The sequence below is a fragment of the Microtus ochrogaster genome, linkage group LG7_11 (genome assembly GCF_000317375.1).
Source record: "Microtus ochrogaster isolate Prairie Vole_2 linkage group LG7_11, MicOch1.0, whole genome shotgun sequence".
In the NCBI taxonomy this organism is placed as follows: domain Eukaryota; kingdom Metazoa; phylum Chordata; class Mammalia; order Rodentia; family Cricetidae; genus Microtus; species Microtus ochrogaster.
In genome coordinates, this window is record NC_022032.1 from 3749581 (window position 1) to 3750472 (window position 892).

The 892-nt window shown below is 58.5% G+C and overlaps 2 protein-coding genes across 2 annotated transcripts in view; both read left to right on the plus strand.

Moving 5' to 3' along the window:
* Positions 1–517, plus strand: part of Rnf170 (ring finger protein 170) — a 37743-nt gene extending 37226 nt beyond the window's left edge. Inside the window, exon 7 of the mRNA XM_026786858.1 lies at positions 255–517. Coding sequence (XP_026642659.1) covers positions 255–517 — 263 coding nt within the window. The remainder of the gene's footprint in view (positions 1–254) is intronic.
* Positions 10–892, plus strand: part of Thap1 (THAP domain containing 1) — a 6011-nt gene continuing 5128 nt past the window's right edge. The window contains exon 1 of the mRNA XM_005362471.2: positions 10–833. Within this exon, the coding sequence (XP_005362528.1) occupies positions 763–833 (71 nt within the window). The 5' untranslated portion in view covers positions 10–762. The remainder of the gene's footprint in view (positions 834–892) is intronic.

Sequence of the window (892 nt, forward strand, 5' to 3'; positions counted from 1 at the left end):
GGGCAAGGATGTAAAACCTCTCTCCAGCATGAAGAATCGCTGCAGCAGCTCGCAATTTTCAGCACAGCACACGACACGACAGTAACAGCGTTCAGAAGTGCTTTTGCTTTTTCAACTGAGACGGAATGTGCGTTTGTCCGGGTTCCCTACTAGAAACCGGCCCCCAGGTTTGTACAAACTACACCTCCGCGGCCGCGCTTTAAAAAAAAAAATACGTGTTACCAGGAACTAGCGCTTTTCCACGTTTCCTTTAGGCTTCCGGACCCAATCTGCCGCTCTTTACCAGGCTACAGCAGAAAAAGACGAACAAATCAACCACACCGACTACTACACCACCAGCTTTTTCAGCGTGGCTCCCAAACACCCTTTCTTCCGGCCAGAGCGCAGCGGGCCCACCCACTTCCGCACTGGTGACCACGCCCCAGAGCCTCGCCTGGCCTCAGCCAATGGTCGGCTTCCCTGGGAACGTTACCTTCGGCTAATCAGCGACAACGAGCGAACTCCTCGCGAGAGGTGAGGTTGAAGCTGCCTCCGCCATCTTGAAGATGGGAGACGGGCGAGAGCTGTGGTCTTTCTGCTAAAGCAAACAACACAACGGCCAGAGTAGTCACCCCCTCCCCCGCCCCCCAGTGAGGCGATCTTCGCTATAACTGCTGACCAAAGCCACCGAGAGCAGCGAGCGTGTCAAAGCCGAGCGCGGCGACACCGAGAGCCCCCTTCACCTGCCTCCCAGGCAGAAGGGCAGTGTGGAGGCCCGGAAGGATGGTGCAGTCCTGTTCCGCCTACGGCTGCAAGAACCGCTACGATAAGGACAAGCCTGTCTCCTTCCACAAGTAGGTAACTGGCGTGCTGGGGCGGCCGGGGCGCGGGGCGCGCGGCCGGGCGGAGGCGG